Source organism: Oncorhynchus mykiss, chromosome 16 (genome assembly GCF_013265735.2).
Source record: "Oncorhynchus mykiss isolate Arlee chromosome 16, USDA_OmykA_1.1, whole genome shotgun sequence".
In the NCBI taxonomy this organism is placed as follows: domain Eukaryota; kingdom Metazoa; phylum Chordata; class Actinopteri; order Salmoniformes; family Salmonidae; genus Oncorhynchus; species Oncorhynchus mykiss.
In genome coordinates, this window is record NC_048580.1 from 2,133,516 (window position 1) to 2,153,079 (window position 19,564).

Below are 19,564 nucleotides of genomic sequence, written 5' to 3' on the forward strand. Positions count from 1 at the left end.
AGCGGGGGGCAGAGGGGGGCAGTGAGAGGTGGGGGCAGTGGGGGGCAGTGGGGTCAGTGGGGGGCAGCGGGGGGCAGAGGGGGGCAGAGGGGGGCAGTGAGAGGTGGGGGTAGTGGGGGGCAGCGGGGGGCAGAGGGGGGCAGCGAGAGGTGGGGGCAGTGGGGGGCAGCGGGGGGCAGAGGGGGGCAGCGGGGAGCAGAGGGGGGCAGTGAGAGGTGGGGGCAATGGGGGGCAGCGGCGGGCAGAGGGGGCAGCGGGGAGCAGAGGGGGGCAGTGGGGGGCAGCGAGAGGCAGAGGGGGGCAGTGAGAGGTGGGGGCAGCGGGGAGCAAAGGGGGGCAGCGGGGAGCAGAGGGGAGCAGTGAAAGGTGGGGGCAGTGGGGGCAGCGGGGTCAGTGGGGGGCAGCGGGGGGCAGAGGGGGGAAGCGGGGGGCAGAGGGGGGCAGTGGGGGGCAGCGAGAGGCAGAGGGGGGCAGTGAGAGGTGGGGGCAGCGGGGAGCAAAGGGGGGCAGCGGGGAGCAGAGGGGAGCAGTGAAAGGTGGGGGCAGTGGGGGCAGCGGGGTCAGTGGGGGGCAGCGGGAGGCAGAGGGGGGAAGCGGGGGGCAGAGGGGGGCAGTGAGAGGTGGGGGCAGTGAGAGGTGGGGGCAATGGGGGGCAGCGGGGAGCAGAGGGGGGCAGTGGGGGGCAGCGAGAGGCAGAGGGGGGCAGAGAGGGGCAGCGGGGGGCAGAGGGGGGCAGTGAGAGGTGGGGGCAGTGGGGGGCAGCGGGGGGCAGAGGGGGGCAGCGAGAGGTGGGGGCAGTGGGGGGCAGCGGGGGGCAGAGGGGGGCAGCGGGGAGCAGAGGGGGGCAGTGAGAGGTGGGGGCAATGGGGGGCAGCGGCGGGCAGAGGGGGCAGCGGGGAGCAGAGGGGGGCAGTGGGGGGCAGCGAGAGGCAGAGGGGGGCAGTGAGAGGTGGGGGCAGCGGGGAGCAAAGGGGGGCAGCGGGGAGCAGAGGGGAGCAGTGAAAGGTGGGGGCAGTGGGGGCAGCGGGGTCAGTGGGGGGCAGCGGGGGGCAGAGGGGGGAAGCGGGGGGCAGAGGGGGGCAGTGAGAGGTGGGGGCAGTGAGAGGTGGGGGCAATGGGGGGCAGCGGGGAGCAGAGGGGGGCAGTGGGGGGCAGCGAGAGGCAGAGGGGGGCAGAGAGGGGCAGCGGGGGGCAGAGGGGGGCAGTGAGAGGTGGGGGCAGTGGGGGGCAGCAGGGAGCAGAGGGGGGCAGAGGGGGGCAGCGGGGGGCAGAGGGGGGCAGTGAGAGGTGGGGTCAGTGGGGGGCAGCGGGGTCAGTGGGGGCAGCGGGGGGCAGAGGGGGGCTGCGGGGGGCAGTGAGAGGTGGGGGCAGTGGGGGGCAGCGGGGGGCAGAGGGGGGCAGTGAGAGGTGGGGGCAGTGAGAGGTGGGGGCAATGGGGGGCAGCGGGGAGCAGAGGGGGGCAGTGGGGGGCAGCGAGAGGCAGAGGGGGGCAGAGAGGGGCAGCGGGGGGCAGAGGGGGGCAGTGAGAGGTGGGGTCAGTGGGGGGCAGCGGGGTCAGTGGGGGCAGCGGGGGGCAGAGGGGAGCAGAGGGGGGCAGAGGGGGGCAGCGGGGGGCAGAGGGGGGCAGTGAGAGGTGGGGTCAGTGGGGGGCAGCGGGGTCAGTGGGGGCAGCGGGGGGCAGAGGGGGGCAGCGGGGGGCAGTGAGAGGTGGGGGCAGTGGGGGGCAGCGGGGGGCAGAGGGGGGCAGCGGGGAGCAGAGGGGGGCAGAGGGGGGCAGTGAGAGGTGGGGTCAGTGGGGAGCAGCGGGGGGCAGAGGGGGGCAGCGGGGAGCAGAGGGGGGCAGAGGGGGGCAGTGAGAGGTGGGGTCAGTGGGGAGCAGCGGGGTCAGTGGGGGCAGAGGGGGGCAGCGGGGGGCAGTGAGAGGTGGGGGCAGTGGGGGGCAGCGGGGGGCAGAGGGGGGCAGCGGGGAGCAGAGGGGGGCAGCGGGGGGCAGCGGGGGGCAGTGAGAGGTGGGGGCAGTGGGGGGCAGCGGGGGGCAAGGGGGGCAGAGGGGGGCAGCGGGGGGCAGAGGGGGGCAGTGAGAGGTGGGGGCAGTGGGGGGCAGCAAGGAGCAGAGGGGGGCAGAGGGGGGCAGCGGGGGGCAGAGGGGGGCAGTGAGAGGTGGGGTCAGTGGGGAGCAGCGGGGTCAGTGGGGGCAGAGGGGGGCAGCGGGGGGCAGTGAGAGGTGGGGGCAGTGGGGGGCAGCGGGGGGGCAGCGGGGAGCAGTCCCTCCCTCCCTCCACATGCCTCTCCTCTCAGCAGATCTGGTCTGCCCTCCAGGAAGCCTCAGCAGACACACCACTGCTGCAGCACAGTGATCTTTTTAAACGGGCGTATTTGAGCGTCTGCCAGGCAGAACCAGGGCCAACGACCTCTCATCTGGAGCTCTGGCCTGGAGATGACTTGACTGCTGCTGGAGTCCTGAGAGGAGATAGGGAGAGAGGGAGGGAGGGAGACAGGGGGAGAGAGGGATGGAGACAGGGGTCGAGAGGGAGGGAGACAGGGGGAGAAAGAGGAGGGCCAGGAGAGGGAGGGAGAGGGAGGGGGTGTTGGGGAACATTTTATTTGCCTCTTTCAAAAGTTTTCCCTCATTTCTTCTTTCATCCTCTCCTCCTCTCCTCCTCTCCCCCTCTCCTTATACCACTATTCAAGTGTTTTTTGTTTTTTTACAGGACTTTGGCCCGTAGAGCCGTGGACTAAGCCCAAACCAAACCTGACAGGCTTTTTCCACCTTCCAGCATGAGTAGAGAGAGAGAGAGCTGTATGTGACACAGTCCCATTTACCGCCTGGCCGCCTGCTTCTCTCCTCTGCCCTGCAATGGCTGTCTGTTTCTCTGCCTCCCTCTTCCTCGTCTCCCTTCCTGCCTCTCTCTTCCTCGTCTCCCTTCCTGCCTCTCTCTTCCTCGTCTCCCTTCCAGCCTCTCTCTTCCTCGTCTACCTTCCAGCCTCTCTCTTCCCCGCCTGCCTTCCAGCCTCTCTCTTCCCCGCCTGCCTTCCAGCCTCTCTCTTCCCCGCCTGCCTTCCAGCCTCTCTCTTCCCCGCCTGCCTTCCAGCCTCTCTCTTCCCCGCCTGCCTTCCAGCCTCTCTCTTCCCTGTCTGCCTTCCAGCCTCTCTCTTCCCCGCCTGCCTTCCAGCCTCTCTCTTCCCCGCCTGCCTTCCAGCCTCTCTCTCCCCCAGTCTGCCTGCCTGCCTGCCTGCCTCTCTCTCCTGTCTGCCTGTCTTCCTGCCTGCCTCTCTCCTGTCTGTCTGCCTGCCTGCCTCTCTCACTCTCCTGTCTGCCTGCCTCTCTCTCTACTGTCTGTCTGGCTCTCTCTCTCCCTCTCTCTCCTGTCTGCCTGCCTCTCTTGCTCTCCTGTCTGTCTGCCTGCCTTTCTCTCTCATGTCTGTCTGCCTGCCTCTCTCTCTCCTGTCTGCCTGCCTCTCTCGCTCTCTTGTCTGTCTGCCTGCCTCTCTCTCTACTGTCGTGTCTGGCTCTCTCTCTCCCTCTCTCTCCTGTCTGCCTGCCTCTCTCTCCCTCCTGTCTGCCTGACTGCCTCTCTCTCTCCTTACTGTCTGTCCTCTGTTTTTCACTGCTTGTTGTTCAGTGACTGATTGATTGATCAGGATGAATGATTGATTGACAGGGGCTACCATAGCATTAAGGGCTTTAGACTGCAGCAGCCTCTGGTTATTTCTCTCTCTGCTAAGCCTGTCTACCTGCTGACTAGCCGAGGCTCCTGAAGCAGATGATTTCTGGGGACATTGAGAGAGAAGCCCCACATGCAGTTAGAGAGGTCTCCATCACTACAGATCCTCTACCACTAGGATTCTCTGTCTGGCTCTACCACTGTCTGTGTTAATGTGTTCCACCGACATGTCTCCATCACTACAGATCCTCTACCACTAGGATTCTCTGTCTGGCTCTACCACTGTCTGTGTTAATGTGTTCCACCGACATGTCTCCATTAATGCAGACCCTCTAACACTAGGATTCTCTGTGGTAGAGAGTCTTGCATTTTCATATTTTATTGTCCCATACAATAATCATGTTTTTTTGTCCCATTCAATAATCATATCTTATCTCCCATACAATATGAATATCTTATCTCCCATGCAATAATCATATCTTATTGTCCCATACAATATTAATATCTTATCTCCCATATAATAATCATCCCTTATTGTTCCATACAATATTAATATCTTATTGTCCTATACAATAATCATCTCTATCTGCCCCATACAATATTAATATCTTATCTCCCATATAATAATCATCCCTTATTGTTGCATACAATATTAATATCTTATTGTCCCATACAATAATCATGCCTTATTGTCCTATACAATAATCATCTCTATCTGCCCCATACAATATTAATATCTTATTGTCCCATACAATATTAATATCTTATTGTCCCATACAATATTAATATCTTATTGTCCCATACAATATTAATATCTTATTGTCCCATACAATATTAATATCTTATTGTCCCATACAATATTAATATATTATTGTCCCATACAATATTAATATATTATTGTCCCATACAATAATCATCCCTTATTGTCCCATATAATAATCATATCTTATTGTCCCATACAATATTAATATCTTATTGTCCCATACAATATTAATATCTTATTGTCCCATACAATATTAATATCTTATTGTCCCATACAATATTAATATCTTATTGTCCCATACAATATTAATATCTTATTGTCCCATACAATATTAATATATTATTGTCCCATACAATAATCATGCCTTATTGTCCTATACAATAATCATCCCTTATTGTTCCATACAATATTAATATCTTATTGTCCCATACAATAATCATCCCTTATTGTCCCATATAATAATCATATCTTATTGTCCCATACAATATTAATATCTTATTGTCCCATACAATAATCATCCCTTATTGTCCCATATAATAATCATATCTTATTGTCCCATACAATATTAATATATTATTGTCCCATACAATAATCATGCCTTATTGTCCTATACAATAATCATCCCTTATTGTTCCATACAATATTAATATCTTATTGTCCCATACAATAATCATCCCTTATTGTCCTATACAATAATCATCCCTTATTGTTCCATACAATATTAATATCTTATTGTCCCATACAATAATCATCCCTTATTGTCCCATACAATAATCATCCCTTATTGTCCCATACAATAATCGTGTCTTATTGTCCCATACAATAATCATCTCTATCTGCCCCATACAATATTAATATCTTATTGTCCCATATAATAATCTGTACTGTTAATTATTTATATGTAAATAAAAAATAAAAGTTAAATTGCGATACCCCACTGCAGTTCCCCCTGTTGCATCCCTTAACTTGAATATCAATCAATCACATGTATTTATAAAGCCCTTTTAACATCAGCCGATGTCACCAAGTGCTGTACAGAAACCCAGCCTATAACCACAAACAGCAAGCAATGCTGGTAGCACGTCCGGTGAACAGGTCAGGGTTCCATAACTGCAGGCAGAACAGTTGAAACTGGAGTAGCAGCATGACCAGGTGGACTGGGGACAGCAAGGAGTCATCAGGCCAGGTAGACCTGAGGCATGGTCCTAGGCTCAGGTCCTCAGAGAGAAGAGAGAGCGAAAGAGAATTACAGGGAGCATACTTAAATTCACACAGGACACCGGATAAGACAGGGAAATATTCCAAATACAACAGACTGACTCTAGCCGCCCCGACACACAAACTATTGCAGTATAATTACTGGCGGCTGAGACAGGAGGGGTCGGGAGACATTGTGGCCCCGTCCGACTATACCCCCAGACAGGGCCAACCAGACAGGATACAACCCCACCCACTTTGCCAAAGCACAGCCCCCACACCAATAGAGGGATATCTTCAACCACCAATTAACTACCCTGAGACAAGGCTGATTATAGCCCACGAAGATCTCCCCCACGGCACAAACCCGAGGGGGGTTTGATCACGTCAGAGACTCAAGCCACTCAAGTGACGCACCCCTCCTACGGACGGCATAGAAGAGCACCAGTAAACCAGTGACTCAGCCCCCGTAATAGGGTTAGAGGCAGAGAATCCTGGTGGACAGAGGGGAACCGGCCAGGCAGGGACAGCATGGAAGAGCACCAGTAAACCAGTGACTCAGCCCCCGTAATAGGGTTAGAGGCAGAGAATCCTGGTGGAGAGAGGGGAACCGGCCAGGCAGGGACAGCATGGAAGAGCACCAGTAAACCAGTGACTCAGCCCCCGTAATAGGGTTAGAGGCAGAGAATCCTGGTGGAGAGAGGGGAACCGGCCAGGCAGGGACAGCATGGAAGAGCACCAGTACGCCAGTGACTCAGCCCCCGTAATAGGGTTAGAGGCAGAGAATCCTGGTGGACAGAGGGGAACCGGCCAGGCAGGGACAGCATGGAAGAGCACCAGTAAACCAGTGACTCAGCCCCCGTAATAGGGTTAGAGGCAGAGAATCCTGGTGGAGAGAGGGGAACCGGCCAGGCAGGGACAGCATGGAAGAGCACCAGTAAACCAGTGACTCAGCCCCCGTAATAGGGTTAGAGGCAGAGAATCCTGGTGGAGAGAGGGGAACCGGCCAGGCAGGGACAGCATGGAAGAGCACCAGTACGCCAGTGACTCAGCCCCCGTAATAGGGTTAGAGGCAGAGAATCCTGGTGGACAGAGGGGAACCGGCCAGGCAGGGACAGCATGGAAGAGCACCAGTAAACCAGTGACTCAGCCCCCGTAATAGGGTTAGAGGCAGAGAATCCTGGTGGAGAGAGGGGAACCGGCCAGGCAGGGACAGCATGGAAGAGCACCAGTAAACCAGTGACTCAGCCCCCGTAATAGGGTTAGAGGCAGAGAATCCTGGTGGAGAGAGGGGAACCGGCCAGGCAGGGACAGCATGGAAGAGCACCAGTAAACCAGTGACTCAGCCCCCGTAATAGGGTTAGAGGCAGAGAATCCTGGTGGAGAGAGGGGAACCGGCCAGGCAGGGACAGCATGGAAGAGCACCAGTAAACCAGTGACTCAGCCCCCGTAATAGGGTTAGAGGCAGAGAATCCTGGTGGAGAGAGGGGAACCGGAGTAATATGATCATAATGTTGGGTTCTAGTCAGGATTCTAGCAGCCATATTTAACACCAACTGAAGTTTATTTAGTGCTTTATCCGGGTAGCCGGAAAGTAGAGCATTGCAGTAGTCTAATCTAGAAGTGACAAAAGCATGGATTAATTTTTGTGCATAATTTTTCGACAGAAAGTTTCTGATTTTTGCAATGTTACGTAGATGGAAAAAAAGCTGTCCTTGAAACAGTCTTGAAATGTCTGTCAAAAGAGAGATCAGGGTCCAGAGTAACGCCGAGGTCCTTCACAGTTTTATTTGAGACGACTGTACAACCATCAAGATTAATTTTCAGATTCAACAGAAGATCTCTTTGTTTCTTGGGACCTAGAACAAGCATCTCTGTTATGTCCGAGTTTAAATGTAAAACATTTGCCATCATCCACTTCCTTATGTCTGAAACACAGGCTCCCAGGGAGGGCAATTTTGGGGCTTCACCATGTTTCATCGAATGTACCGTTGTGTATCGTCCACATAGTAGTGAAGTTAATATTATGTTTCCGAATGACATCACCAAGAGGTAAAATAAATAGTGAAAGCAATTGAGGTCCTAAAACGGAACCTTGAGGAACACCGAAATTCACAGTTGATTTGTCAGAGGACAACCCACCCACAGAGACAAACTGATATCTTTCCGACAGATAAGATCTAAACCAGGCCAGAACTTGTCCGTGTAGGCCAATTTGGGTTTCCAATCTCTCCAAAAGAATGTGGCGATCGATGGCATCAAAAGCAGCACTAAGGTCTAGGAGCACGAGGACAGATGCCATTGAAAGGTAATTTACAACCTTCACGAGTGCAGTCTCAGTATTATGATGGGTCTACAATCAGACTGAAGTGTCCGTATAACATTTTTGAGAGGAATGGGAGATCCGATATAGGCCAAAGGCTTTTTATATTTTCTTTGTCAAGCTTTGGCTTTTTCAAGAGGGGCTTTATTACTGCCACTTTTAGTGAGTTTGGAACACTGGGGGGGGGCGTTTATTATGTTCAACATAGTAGGAACAAGCACAGGAAGCAGCTCTTTCAGTAGTTTAGTTGGAATAGGGTCCAGTATGCAGCTTGAAGGTTTAGAGGCCATTATTATTTTCATCATTGTGTTAAGAGATATACAGTTGAAGTCGGAAGTTTACGTACACTTAGGTTGGAGTCATTAAAACTTGTTTTTCAACCACTCCACAAATTTCTTGTTAACAAACTATAGTTTTGGCAGGTCGGTTAGGACATCTACTTTGTGCATGACACAAGTCATTTTTCTAATTTGTTTACAGACAGATTAATTCATTTATAATTCACTGTATCACAATTCCAGTGGGTCAGAAGTTTACATACACTAAGTTGACTGTGCCTTTAAACAGCTTGGAAAATTCCAGAAAATGATGTCATGGCTTTAGAAGCTTCTAATTGACATCATTTTAGTCAATTGTAGGTGTACCTGCAGATGCATTTCAAGGCCTACCTTCAAACTCAGTGCCTCTTTGCTTGACATCATGGGAAAACCAAAATAAATCAGACAAGACCTCAGAAAAAAATTGTAGACCACTATCGGTCTGGTTCATCCTTGGGAGCAATTTCAAAACGCCTGAAGGTACCACATTCCTTAGTACAAACAATAGTATACAAGTATAAACCATGGAACCATGCAGCCATCATACCGTTCAGGAAGGAGACGCGTTCTGTCTCCTAGAGATAAACGTACTTTGGTGCGAAAAGTGCAAATCAATCCCAGAACAACAGCAAAGTACCTGGACAGCTAGCAGCAGTGTCTGTGATGAGGCTGGACAGCTAGTAGCAGTGTCTGTGATGAGGCTGGACAGCTAGCAGCAGTGTCTGTCTGTGATGAGGCTGGACAGCTAGCAGCAGTGTCTGTGATGAGGCTGGACAGCTAGCAGCAGTGTCTGTGATGAGGCTGGACAGCTAGTAGCAGTGTCTGTGATGAGGCTGGACAGCTAGCAGCAGTGTCTGTGATGAGGCTGGACAGCTAGCAGCAGTGTCTGTGATGAGGCTGGACAGCTAGTAGCAGTGTCTGTGATGAGGCTGGACAGCTAGCAGCAGTGTCTGTGATGAGGCTAGACAGCTAGCAGCAGTGTCTGTGATGAGGCTGGACAGCTAGCAGCAGTGTCTGTGATGAGGCTGGACAGCTAGCAGCAGTGTCTGTCTGTGATGAGGCTGGACAGCTAGCAGCAGTGTCTGTGATGAGGCTGGACAGCTAGCAGCAGTGTCTGTGATGAGGCTAGACAGCTAGCAGCAGTGTCTGTGATGAGGCTGGACAGCTAGCAGCAGTGTCTGTGATGAGGCTGGACAGCTAGCAGCAGTGTCTGTGATGAGGCTGGACAGCTAGCAGCAGTGTCTGTGATGAGGCTGGACAGCTAGCAGCAGTGTCTGTGATGAGGCTGGACAGCTAGCAGCAGTGTCTGTGATGAGGCTGGACAGCTAGCAGCAGTGTCTGTGATGAGGCTGGACAGCTAGTAGCAGTGTCTGTGATGAGGCTGGACAGCTAGCAGCAGTGTCTGTGATGAGGCTGGACAGCTAGTAGCAGTGTCTGTGATGAGGCTGGACAGCTAGCAGCAGTGTCTGTGATGAGGCTGGACAGCTAGCAGCAGTGTCTGTGATGAGGCTGGACAGCTAGTAGCAGTGTCTGTGATGAGGCTGGACAGCTAGCAGCAGTGTCTGTGATGAGGCTGGACAGCTAGCAGCAGTGTCTGTGATGAGGCTGGACAGCTAGCAGCAGTGTCTGTGATGAGGCTGGACAGCTAGCAGCAGTGTCTGTGATGAGGCTGGACAGCTAGCAGCAGTGTCTGTGATGAGGCTGGACAGCTAGCAGCAGTGTCTGTGATGAGGCTGGACAGCTAGCAGCAGTGTCTGTGATGAGGCTGGACAGCTAGCAGCAGTGTCTGTGATGAGGCTGGACAGCTAGCAGCAGTGTCTGTGATGAGGCTGGACAGCTAGTAGCAGTGTCTGTGATGAGGCTGGACAGCTAGCAGCAGTGTCTGTGATGAGGCTGGACAGCTAGTAGCAGTGTCTGTGATGAGGCTGGACAGCTAGCAGCAGTGTCTGTGATGAGGCTGGACAGCTAGCAGCAGTGTCTGTGATGAGCCTGGACAGCTAGCAGCAGTGTCTGTGATGAGGCTGGACAGCTAGTAGCAGTGTCTGTGATGAGGCTGGACAGCTAGCAGCAGTGTCTGTGATGAGGCTGGACAGCTAGTAGCAGTGTCTGTGATGAGGCTGGACAGCTAGCAGCAGTGTCTGTGATGAGGCTGGACAGCTAGCAGCAGTGTCTGTGATGAGGCTGGACAGCTAGCAGCAGTGTCTGTCTGTGATGAGGCTGGACAGCTAGCAGCAGTGTCTGTGATGAGGCTGGACAGCTAGCAGCAGTGTCTGTGATGAGGCTGGACAGCTAGCAGCAGTGTCTGTCTGTGATGAGGCTGGACAGCTAGCAGCAGTGTCTGTGATGAGGCTGGACAGCTAGCAGCAGTGTCTGTGATGAGGCTGGACAGCTAGCAGCAGTGTCTGTGATGAGGCTGGACAGCTAGCAGCAGTGTCTGTGATGAGACTGGACAGCTAGCAGCAGTGTCTGTTATGAGGCTGGACAGCTAGCAGCAGTGTCTGTGATGAGGCTGGACAGCTAGCAGCAGTGTCTGTCTGTGATGAGGCTGGACAGCTAGCAGCAGTGTCTGTGATGAGGCTGGACAGCTAGCAGCAGTGTCTGTGATGAGGCTGGACAGCTAGCAGCAGTGTCTGTGATGAGGCTGGACAGCTAGCAGCAGTGTCTGTGATGAGGCTGGACAGCTAGCAGCAGTGTCTGTGATGAGGCTGGACAGCTAGCAGCAGTGTCTGTGATGAGGCTGGACAGCTAGCAGCAGTGTCTGTGATGAGGCTGGACAGCTAGCAGCAGTGTCTGTGATGAGGCTGGACAGATAGCAGCAGTGTCTGTGATGAGTTATTCCGTCTGCTGCTATGTACGTTTACGTGTATGTTTACAATGGGCACCTTTTGATCCAAGCTACTCAATAATGCCCCTGCAGCCATTTAATAACACTGTAATAAGACATTATTGGAAGGGCCAAAGACTCCAGACAGACACAGTAGTACAGTCAGTATGCTGTTGGAGTGTCTGTACAAGTCAAAGACTCCAGACAGACACAGTAGTATAGTCAGTATGCTGTTGGAGTGTCTGTCCAAGTCACAGGCTCCAGACAGACACAGTAGTACAGTCAGTATGCTGTTGGAGTGTCTGTACAAGTCACAGGCTCCAGACAGACACAGTAGTATAGTCAGTATGCTGTTGGAGTGTCTGTACAAGTCAAAGGCTCTGCTTGACAATTCAATGATGCATACACAAGACTCATTTAAATGCAGGAATTGATCTTCCATTTTGTAAATGAGATGTCTGATTTGCATGTGTGTGTGTGTGTGTGTGTGTGGACCTCATTGTTAATGATGACGAACAAGATTCGCTCAGGGTGTTGATAATACAGTGAGTGGAGAGACGTGCACGGTGTTCTACATTTTCAATACACACACCACTCACACGGTACGTGATGTTTTAAATATTCAACATCCATTTCTGACTATTAGTTACATGGTAGACCTTTTCACACTCCCCCAGCAGCCCAGATCCTCAGTCCCCACAATCCCAGCAGCCCCTCACCCCCCCTTCAGCAGCTCAGACCCTCTGTCCCCACAATCCCAGCAGCCTCTCACTCTCCACTCCCCCCCCCCCCCCCCAGCAGCCCAGACCCTCAGTCCCCACAATCCCAGCAGCCCCTCACTCTCCACTCCCCCCCCCCCCTCAGCAGCCCAGACCCTCAGTCCCCACAATCCCAGCAGCCCCTCACCCCCCCTTCAGCAGCCCAGACCCTCAGTCCCCACAATCCCAGCAGCCCCTCACTCTCCACTCCCCCCCCTCCCCAGCAGCCCAGACCCTCAGTCCCCACAATCCCAGCAGCCCCTCACCCCCCCTTTAGCAGCCCAGACCCTCAGTCCCCACAATCCCAGCAGCCCCTCACTCTCCACTCCCCCCCCCCCCCAGCAGCCCAGACTCTCAGTCCCAACAGCCCCCCCCCCCCCAGCAGCCCAAACCCTCAGCCCCCACAATCCCAGCTGCCCCTCACTCCCCAGCTCCCCTCCAGATCTAGCTAGGCCTGTCTTTCCGGTGGATCGATATGTCTCCAGATCAATAGTAGATTAGACTGACAGACACAAACAGAAAGCGGTCTTGAGGAGAACACACACACACAGACTAGGAGTGGTGAAGGGGGTGAGATGGATGACATTAGCAGGGGGTTATTACAGTAGTTTCAGTTCTACTAACCCTTTCCACCTGAGACCACTCCATGTCTGAAACGCAGCCAAGAGACACTCTGTAGAGAGAACTTTGTGAATCATACTCTATCCACGATACGAGACGTAGCATAACATGGTGCTGAATGAAAGAGATGTACTCAGGACTGAGTACAGGGTCTGGTGGTGTTGGGGGAACCATAGGAGCCCTGCCATGTGCTGTATGCCATTCACGGGCTGCCTAAGTCTCAATACAATCATTTGATAGAATCACACAGTCATTCATGAAACCTTCTGTGATGCGTCTGTTTTTAGAAGATCAATTGCTCAGTGGAAATACACAGCACTCAGTTACTGTTCCTGGATATTTTGCAGTATTTACTAGTGTTTGTTGGAATTCCCAATTAGCCTGGGGTCCTAACAGGAAACAAAACAAAATATACATATGAATCATATACATAATACAATACACATAATATACATCAGCATGTGCAACCAGAGAAAAAAAAATTAACAACTATGGACCACCTTTACTCCACAGAGACACATACAAAGCTCGCCCTCCATTTGGCAAATCTGACCATAATTATATCCTCCTGATACCTGCTTATAAGCAAAAATTAAAGCAGGAAGCATCAGTGACTAGATCGACAATAAAAGTGTTCAGATGAAGCAGATGCTAAACTACAGGACTGTTTTGCTAGCACAGATGTTCCGGGATTCCTCCGATGGCATTGAGGAGTATACCACATCAGTCATTGGCTTCATCAATAAGTGCATCGATGACATCGTCACCACAGTGACCGTACATACATACCCCAACCAGAAGCCATGGATTACAGGCAACATCTGCACTGAGCTAAAGGGTAGAGCTGTCGCTTTCAAGGAGCGGGACTCTAATCCGGAAGTTTATAAGAAACTCCTCTATGCCCTCCAATGAACCATCAAACAGGCAAAGCGTCAATACAGGACTAATATCGAATCGTACTACACCGGCTCTGACGCTCATCGGATGTGGCAGGGCTTGCAAACCATTACAGATGACAAAGGGAAGCACAGCTGAGAGCTTTCCAGTGACACGAGCCTACCAGACGAGCTAAACTACTTCTATGCTCGCTTCGAGTCAAATAACATGCATGAGAGCACCAGCTGTTCCAGAAGACTGTGTGATCACGCTCTCCACAGCCGATGTGAGTAAGACCTTCAAACATGTCAACATTCACAAGGCCGCAGGGCCAGATGGATTACCAGGACGTGTACTGCGAGCATGCACTGGCCAACTGGCAAGTGTCTTCACTGACATTTTCAACCTCTCCCTGACCCAGTCTGTAATACCAACATGGTTTAACTTCTTGGTGACAGGGGGCAGTATTTTCACGTCCGGATGAAATGCATGCCCAAATTCAACTGCCTGCTACTCATCCCCAGAAGATAAGATATGCATATTATTAGCAGATTTGGATGGAAACCACTCTGAAGTTTCTAAAACTGTTTGAATCATGTCTGTGAGTATAACAGAACTTATTTAGCAGGCGAAATCCCGAGGACAAACCATTCAGATTTTAGTTTTTGTGAGGTCACTCTCTTTTCAAAACTAATTGAAATGGAAAAGTGGTAAGGGTAGGTAACAACACATCCACCACGATGATCCTCAAGACAGGGGCCCCTCAGGGGTGCGTGCTCAGTCCCCACCTGTACTCCCTGTTCACTCACGACTGTACTTAGTCCCCTTCTATACTCCCTGTTCACCCACGACTGCATGATCAAGCACGACTACAACACCATCATTACGTTTGCCGATGGCAACAGTGGTAGGCCTGATCACAGACAAGACATCCTATATGGAGGAGGTCAGAGACCTGGCCGTGTGATGCCAGGACAACAACCTCTTTTGTGGACTACAGGAAAAAGAGGACCGATCACGCCCCCATTCTCATCGACGGGGCTGTAGTGGAGCAGGTTGAGAGCTTCAAGTTCCTTGGTGTCCACATCACCAACAAACTAACATGGTCCAAACACACCAAGACAGACGTGAAGAGGGCACAACAAAACCTATTCCCCCTCAGGAGACTGAAAAGATTTGGCATGGGTCCTCAAATCCTCAAAATGTTCTACAGTTGCACCATCGAGAGCATCCTGGCTGCTTGGTTTGGCCAGGCTTCCTGCAATCCAGGACCTCTATACCAGGCGGTGTCAGAGGAAGGCCTAAAAATGGTCAAAGACTCCAGCCACCCTAGTCATGGACTGTTCTCTCTGCTACCACACGGCAAGCGGTACCGGAGCACCAAGTCTAGGTCCAAGAACACCTGAACATCTAATCAACGGCTACCCAGACTATTTGCATTGACCCCCCCTTCTTTTACACCGCTGCTACTCTCTGTTGTTGTCATCTATGCAGAGTCTCTTTAATATCTCTACCTACATGTACATGCTGCTCTTTAATTACTTGTTACTTTTATTTCTTATTCATATTTGTTTAAACTGCATTGTTGGTTAAGGGCTCGTAAGTATGTATTTCACTGTAAGGTCTACCTGTTGTATTCGGCGCATGTGACTAATAACATTTGATAATATAATATAAAAGGAGAACCTTTTTAAAAAAAACTTTTGGTTCCAGGTAGAACCCTTTTTGGTTCCAGGTCTACCTGGAACCAAAAAGGGTTCTACCTGGAACCAGAAAGGGTTCTCCTGTGAGAAAAGTCACAGAACCCTTGTGGAACCCTTTTTTCTAAGAGTGTATCTTGGTTTTAAATGCTTCAAATGGGCTCTTCCAATTTCTATGGTATTTCCCGTGACTCTTGTTCGTCATCTTTAACAGTGAGGTCCACACACACACACACACGCAAATCAGACATCTCTAATTTACAAAATGGAAGATCAATTCCTGCATTTAAATGAGTCTTGTGTATCCATCATTGAATTGTCAAGCAGAGCCTTTGACTTGTACAGACACTCCAACAGCATACTGACTGTACTACTGTGTCTGTCTGGAGCCTTTGACTTGTACAGACACTCCAACAACATACTGACTATACTACTGTGTCTGTCTGGAGCCTTTGACTTGTACAGACACTCCAACAGCATACTGACTATACTACTGTGTCTGTCTGGAGCCTTTGACTTGTACAGACACTCCAACAGCATACTGACTATACTACTGTGTCTGTCTGGAGCCTTTGACTTGTACAGACACTCCAACAGCACACTGACTATACTACTGTGTCTGTCTGGAGTCTTTGACTTGTACAGACACTCCAACAGCATACTGACTATACTACTGTGTCTGTCTGGAGCCTTTGACTTGTACAGACACTCCAACAGCATACTGACTATACTACTGTGGGACATGGATGAGATTCACAAAGTAACAACGTTGTCTGGAGCCTTTGGCCCTTCCAATTATGTCTTATTAAAGTGTTATTAAATGGCTGCAGGGGCATTATTGAGTAGCTTGGATGGAAAGGGGCCCATTGTAAACGGCCGGCTCCTCAGTCTCAGTTGCTAATATATGCATATTATTATTAGTATTGGATAGAAAATACTCTAAAGTTTCCAAAACTGTCAAAATATTGTCTGTGAGTATAACATAACTGATATTGCAGGTGAAACCCTGAGGAAAATCAAAACAGGAAGTGGCTTCTATTTTGGCCCTTCCAACTATGTCTTATTATTCTCTTCACTCACAGAGAGAAATGAATGTTGTTTTCCTTGTTTAACCTTTCTTCTTTCACAGTCTGGTTAGCTTCAGGCAGAGATAGTGTCTCAGAGGCCAAACCGTGTGTGTGTGTGTGTGTGACAGATTTTATACACCTGTCAGCAACGGTTGTGGCTGAAATAGTCACTCATTTGAAGGTGTGTCCACATACTTTTGGCAATGTACTGCATATATTTACTCTGGCCCGCAAGCTAATTTCCTGCCATGGAGTTGAGTGTGTGCCCGCCTGCCTTCACACAACGTGATCCGGCTTCAGCTGAGCCAATTAACCATGCTGAATAATTGATCTGGCGGTCAGTGAAACCGAGCCCCGTCACATGGGAGGATGACATCATCGTTTAAAGCTTGCCGGGTGAAGCTGGACTCCTTTGAAGCAAGGTTACATGGCTGGGCTGACTGGAGTACCCCATGTTGTTTGACCCACTATTATGTCCACTGTGACTATCTGATTACTGTCATTGGCGGACACTGACCAGACTGTTAGGACAGTTGAGGAGGTTACAGTGGACTAGCAGACTGTTAGGACAGTTGAGGAGGTTACAGTGGACTAGCAGACTGTTAGGACAGTTGAGGAGGTTACAGTGGACTAGCAGACTGTTAGGACAGTTGAGGAGGTTACAGTGGACTATCAGACTGTTAGGACAGTTGAGGAGGTTACAGTGGACTAGCAGACTGTTAGGACAGTTGAGGAGGTTACAGTGGACTAGCAGACTGTTAGGACAGTTGAGGAGATTACAGTGGACTAGCAGACTGTTAGGACAGTTGAGGAGGTTACAGTGGACTAGCAGACTGTTAGGACAGTTGAGGAGGTTACAGTGGACTAGCAGACTGTTAGGACAGTTGACGAGGTTACAGTGGACTAGCAGACTGTTAGGACAGTTGATGACGTTACAGTGGACTATCAGACTGTTAGGACAGTTGAGGAGTTTACAGTGGACTATCAGACTGTTAGGACAGTTGAGGAGGTTACAGTGGAGTAGCAGACTGTTAGGACAGTTGAGGAGGTTACAGTGGACTAGCAGACTGTTAGGACAGTTGAGGAGGTTACAGTGGACTAGCAGACTGTTAGGACAGTTGAGGAGGTTACAGTGGACTAGCAGACTGTTAGGACAGTTGAGGTTAAAGTGGATCATCAGAAACTTGGACTAGTTTACCATCAGGACCATAAATTCATGATGACTGAATGAAAACCCTTCGTGTCTGAGGAGGAGGATGTTGGAGAGGATGAGGAGGATGAGGAGGAATATAAATAGATGGATAAGTCCTCTAATCTAACATACACTCCCAGACTCACAGCCCCCCAGCCTCACACCCACAGTCATATTTTCCCACCCTCTCAGTCCCCCAGCAGCCAGGCTCCAGGCTCTCAGCCCCACAGCCAGCCTCTTCACATATGAACAGTCTCTCTAAATGACTGATATAAATCTTTGGGATTTGTACGGCTTTGTTCAGACAGGAATTCAGGCAGGCAGGCAGACCATCACAGTCGAGGAGCAGGAATCTGCCACAAGCAACATTGTGACTGTATGTCGACCTCCCCTGCAGAAAGGTTATGCCTTACCAGGGCAATTCGGAACACTACCAGCAAACTAATGGTTAAGAAGAGGCGTTACCGTGTCAACTACATTCTCAAGGCTGCTATGACCTGAACCAAAGAAAAAAAAGGTTCTTAACCAGCTCTTAAGGTTCCTTATTGCTCGATAAAGAACCGGAGTTAAGTTTGTGGTACTTGACGTGGCATCTATAGTTCTTCAGAATTCTAAAAGATTCTTGAAATACATGGAAGTCTGCAGATGTGTCCCTATTTCATAGCACACAACAAATGGGCCAGTGTTAAATAGTGTTGGTTTTTCAGTGTAACATTTCTAGTGTTGATTCAGGAGTTAATTTAACACTGTAAATAGTTAAACTAACACTGTAAAGAGTTAAACTAACACCGTAAAGAGTTAAATTAACACTCAGTGGTGTAAAATACCACACCCATCATTATCATATTTCCCAGCATGCTCTATTTCAGGATTGTTTGTTTCAATATAATACTTGTTTAATTAATCTTACGCTACTCAAATATGAATAACATACTATTCCAATTTGTTAGTTGGACTTATTGTACCTGTTACTGAAATGGTTGTTCCAGTTTAGGTGTTTAAGGGAATCTCATATCTTAGTCTTACCAATGCTGACGGCCATTCTGAATGCAGGTTGCGGGTGAATAAAACCTCCAAATGTTGAATATCCCTCATCTGGCTTGATTCCAATTGGAATTACACAATAGGGATGGGAAGTTCGGCTCTTTTTACTGACTCTGTTCATTTCAACTCGTTCATTCAAAAGAACGTTCGACTCATTTTGTTCAGTTGAGTCAGTAATGCCCACACAGAAGCCCCTACCGTTCAGTTGAGTCAGTAATGCCCACACAGAAGCCCCTACCGTTCAGTTGAGTCAGTAATGCCCACACAGAAGCCCCTACCGTTCAGTTGAGTCAGTAATGCCCACACAGAAGCCCCTACCGTTCAGTTGAGTCAGTAATGCCCACACAGAAGCCCCTACCGTTCAGTTGAGTCAGTAATGCCCACACAGAAGCCCCTACCGTTCAGTTGAGTCAGTAATGCCCACACAGAAGCCCCTACCGTTCAGTTGAGTCAGTAATGCCCACACAGAAGCCCCTACCGTTCAGTTGAGTCAGTAATGCCCACACAGAAGCCCCTACCGTTCAGTTGAGTCAGTAATGCCCACACAGAAGCCCCTACCGTTCAGTTGAGTCAGTAATGCCCACGCAGAAGCCCCTACCGTTCAGTTGAGTCAGTAATGCCCACACAGAAGCCCCTACCGCTCAGTTGAGTCCGTAATGCCCACACAGAAGCCCCTACCGGTGAGCAAAATGTCCATTCGTAAAGATACCCGGAGACAAAGTAATATATATCCGTTGGGTGATTGGTTGAGGATTATTGGGTGCATGTCACTCTGAACCCTTACCAAAATACAACAAACAATTTATCTCGCCTCAGATCTGAAATTAGTAGTAACCACTAACTTCAATGACAGTTAACATCTGATATTCCCGCACCCCAGTAACATTGCCGCAGAGGAGGGCTTGCTAGCTAGCTACAGCGTTTGATTCACATCAGCCATTTTCTTAGAAACAGCTCCGCTAGCTAGCGAAATTCTAATTTGTGACACTAGTTAACGTTAGCTAGACTCAGGAGCTCATGGGGACATAGGCTTCAAGAGCCAACGGGTTAGACAGGATTCCACCATGGGAAACAACAATGTTTTCAGACATATATGTTAAACTCATAACTCCTCAGGCAGGAGCCACTAACTAAATCGTGGAGACATGACCTATTCTGTGAAACATTTGTGTTAACTTGCTCATATCAAGTAACAAATTCCAGACCGTTTGTGGAAA

The 19,564-nt window shown here is 50.4% G+C and overlaps 1 protein-coding gene across 1 annotated transcript; it reads right to left on the bottom strand.

Moving 5' to 3' along the window:
• Nucleotides 1-560: 560 nt before the first annotated feature.
• Nucleotides 561-17,288, bottom strand: LOC118939485 (vegetative cell wall protein gp1-like). The gene is made up of 3 exons (XM_036945862.1): nucleotides 16,629-17,288; nucleotides 2,409-2,460; nucleotides 561-1,342 (listed from the first exon to the last, which is right to left on the bottom strand). The coding sequence occupies exons 1-3, from the start codon at nucleotides 17,286-17,288 to the stop codon at nucleotides 561-563; spliced, it is 1,494 nt and encodes a 497-aa protein (XP_036801757.1).
• Between the last annotated feature and the right edge of the window lie 2,276 nt (nucleotides 17,289-19,564).